Source organism: Amphimedon queenslandica, unplaced genomic scaffold, assembly GCF_000090795.2.
Source record: "Amphimedon queenslandica unplaced genomic scaffold, v1.1 AMPQUscaffold_12877, whole genome shotgun sequence".
Classification (NCBI taxonomy): Eukaryota; Metazoa; Porifera; class Demospongiae; order Haplosclerida; family Niphatidae; genus Amphimedon; species Amphimedon queenslandica.
The window spans coordinates 18,472-22,034 of record NW_003546887.1 but is presented as its reverse complement, the minus strand read 5'-3'; the positions used below and the strand labels follow the sequence as shown (position 1 = coordinate 22,034).

At 38.6% G+C, this 3,563-nt stretch overlaps 1 protein-coding gene across 1 annotated transcript in view; it reads right to left on the bottom strand.

Moving 5' to 3' along the window:
• Positions 1-2,857: 2,857 nt before the first annotated feature.
• Positions 2,858-3,563, bottom strand: part of LOC100637685 (IQ and AAA domain-containing protein 1-like) — a 7,136-nt gene continuing 6,430 nt past the window's right edge. Inside the window, exons 3-4 of the mRNA XM_020002601.1 lie at positions 3,374-3,463; positions 2,858-3,116 (exon numbers count right to left, since the gene is read on the bottom strand). Coding sequence (XP_019858160.1) covers positions 2,982-3,116; positions 3,374-3,463 — 225 coding nt within the window. The 3' untranslated portion in view covers positions 2,858-2,981. The remainder of the gene's footprint in view (positions 3,117-3,373; positions 3,464-3,563) is intronic.

Below are 3,563 nucleotides of genomic sequence, written 5' to 3'. Positions count from 1 at the left end.
TTTCTCCTCCTCTTTCTCTCTCTTCCTCCTCCTCCTCTTCCACTGTTAACTGACGGAGGTTTGTCATTCTTAGGAAAGATGGATTAATTTCTTCACAGAGTTCCATGTTCTTCAGAAAACGAATTAACATGTCTGGATCATAGTCAGGGAAGAGTCTAGTCAGACCAGACACACTAACAATACCAGTATTGCTAGCAATGTCAACGTGTTCTTTGAATGTCTCTGGAGCAAAGAGAATCCCATCCACCTCAGTTAGTAGTATACCCTTATTCACAACAACCCATACCTTGTCTTCAATTTTAAGAACACTGATCAAACCAGTTGAGTGCAACGAATGAAGAACATCCAAGACGTTTTCTCTCTTATCTGGTATGAAGTAATCATCATTGTCCTTACCAGCAGACATTACATCAGAGAGGGTCAGTATATTCTCTTTCCTTTCCTCCAGTAGACCATACATCATGTGACAATAAAGACTCAAATTCCTTCCACTTGTACTACGAATGGACTCACAGGCACTACACAACTTATTAAAGAAGGAATCCACACCACTCCCACCAAGCTTACGACAATCTAAGAAGACACTATCATACCTTTCCCTTACAATAATCTCCTGTATTTCTTCCTTTCTCCTTCTCCTTTCAACAGGATTACTTATCTCATCCTTATGACTGACTATTACAATAACATGGCATTGATTAAGAGCTTTGTGTGCTTCATTTCTCACAACTGTTAGCCACTGATGAAGCTGTTTGACTGGTTCCTTCTCCAATATATTGACTACTATCAGGAACACACCACCAGAACCTTGTAACAGATTCTCAATGACAGCACTGTGACTGGAGTAGTATTCCGAATGACCAGCAAAATCATGAAGAATGATGTTACCCAGTGTCCTGTGTTGTAGTTTATAAGGAATGATGCCAGCAGTACAGGGCACTACCCCCCCAACATTTCTAAAGGAACCAAGAACAATCGAACCAGTAGCTGTGTCATTGATGACATGACTAAGAGTACTTTTACCAGCTCCAGGATTACCCACAAGGAGGACGTTAACATAAGAATCAATTGGATGAGATGATTTTATATCACCAAACTTCTTCAAGACAGAAAGAGTATCAGTGTGACCTCTCTCCTTAGCTAGTTTAAATGGTGTTCTCCCCTCATTGTCTTTAGCCAATGGATCACATTTACTAGTTGATAGTAAATATCCAACAGCTGCAGAACTGCCACAACTAGTAGCTACGTGAAGAGGTGTCCCCCCAGTCCCGTTAACAGTCATTGGATCACAGTGACACTCATCAATGAGATATCTCATCACATCTACTTGATTACCTCCTGCAGCATAATGAAGAGGTGTCCACCCCCTGCTGTCAACAGCCATTGGATCACAGTCACACTCATCAATGAGATATCTCATCACATCAACATGATTATCTTCTGCAGCATAATGAAGAGGTGTCCACCCCCACCTGTTAACAGCCATTGGATCACAGTGACACTCATCAATGAGATATCTCATCACATCAACATGATTACCTTCTGCAGCCCAATGAAGACAAGTCCTATCCACACCATCTCTTTTGTGTGGGTCACAGTGATATTTAGCGATGAGATCTTTTGTAACATCTAACCAGCCATTGTATGAAGACAAATGAAGTAGACCATCCCCTGCTATTTTAATTTCATTCGGTTCCTTAACTTCCTTCACTAATGGTAGTAAGCGAACAGCTTCTTCATGATCTTTATCCCTAAACGCAGTCCCACACTTGTCCTCTAACGACATCTTGTGAATTGTGATCAGTTACCTTAGGGTGTGTATTAATTGCGACACTTAATTTTAGCGTTTTTAGCGAGTGTACTTCAAATTCAACCAGTCGCTAATTATATAGAAAGCGGTTTCATATGACGTCACAGCGTGCGTCATAATTACTTCCGCATAGCAAAATGGCTACTTTGCCATTCATTTGTACAGCGCTATAAACTCTTCTGGCAGGCTTCCTTAACTATGAGCATGGCTAATTCATGCTGCTCTTTCATTTTCCTGGACCCAGGGATGCAAAGGAAGCAAAAAGTCCTCGGATAGAGAATCAGTGAAGCGGCCAAAGTGAACACAGCATTAGTCTCGCCCCGCCCCTTCGCTATCTACGGAGGAAGGGTCTGGAGACAAGAAGTCCAGGGAGTGTTACAGGCTCCATCCAGCCTTTATTTGGTCCTCATTCTTCTTCTTTTGTCTTAACCAAAGCTCTTCGGTCACATGACTTCTTGTCCTACACGTGGTTCGAGCAATCTGATTGGGACGTGGATTTCTCTGCATGAAGCACACATTTTTACCGTGAGTGTCTCCAGACCCTTTCTCCGCAGGTAGCAAAGGGGCGTGGCGAGACTAACACAGCATTGCCTTGTTACTCCTGTAATTATTGTTATCGCTACTTTTCTGCTTACTACCGCTAGAATTGTACTCCTTTTCTGCCTTGTGCTGTGTAAAAGAAGTTATAGAAGAAGCAACTTTGCTGCTGTAAACGAATGAGGCTCATTAATTTTTGCCATATCATACGGAAGTAATTATGGCGTTAAAGTGACGTCACTGCGACCGCTCTATAGTTATTATGTACTTGTGTAAACAAGTACATAAGATAGGCAAGATCTGTAACAAGATAACAGTAGATAGGGTGGTCCTATTAAAGTGTTCTGCTCTTAAATTATAGATTGGGCTTCTTGGGAAGTGTTATGCTATTGAATAGGGGTTTTGCCATTGATTTTCTTCCTATTTTCGCTAATATTACATTTCGCTAAATCAGGGTCCCCTTGAAAACGCTAAAATTTAAGAGCTCAATTAATACCCACCCTAAGGTAATTAGATTCATTGATACCCGCCCACACATCAGGAATTCATTATCAATACATGATGTACATTGTACATGTACATGTGTAATTAAAGACAATAATACAGTTAATAAGTGTATTTTGTATTTTTGTGTCTATTTCTTTTTCTTTTTCCCTTTTCCTTTCCCCTTTCCCTTCCCTTTCTTCCCTCCTCCTCCATCATCCTCTCCCTTTGCTTCTTTGATAGCTTTAGCTCTCTTCTTTCCAAGAGGAGTCTTGTTAAACCAAGCCTACATTAACAAAAAAGGTATAAAATAATTATTAGTTCTATTTATACTATAATTATATGTACATTACATGTATGTATAATATAGATTATTTTCAGTAACAAGGCTCTCAGTATTAATCATTGAACAATGAAGATTAGATGTACGTGTAGATACTATTTTTAGTAACAACTAACAAAGTTCCTTATTTATAAATTACTATATACAGTTGTACTATTTTTAGTAACAAGGTACCTAAACAGTTCTAATAATAGATTTACTTTGTATGCTTCCTCTTCTTCTCTATAAATCGGATCAATTTTAGCAAGAAAAGGAATGAATTCTGCTGTCGTCAATGGACGCTTACGAAGCTAAAGAGAAAGCAAAAAGAAATTAAAAATTATTATTAATTTTATTATTATTATTATTATTATTAATCTTATTATTATTATTATTATTATTATTATTATT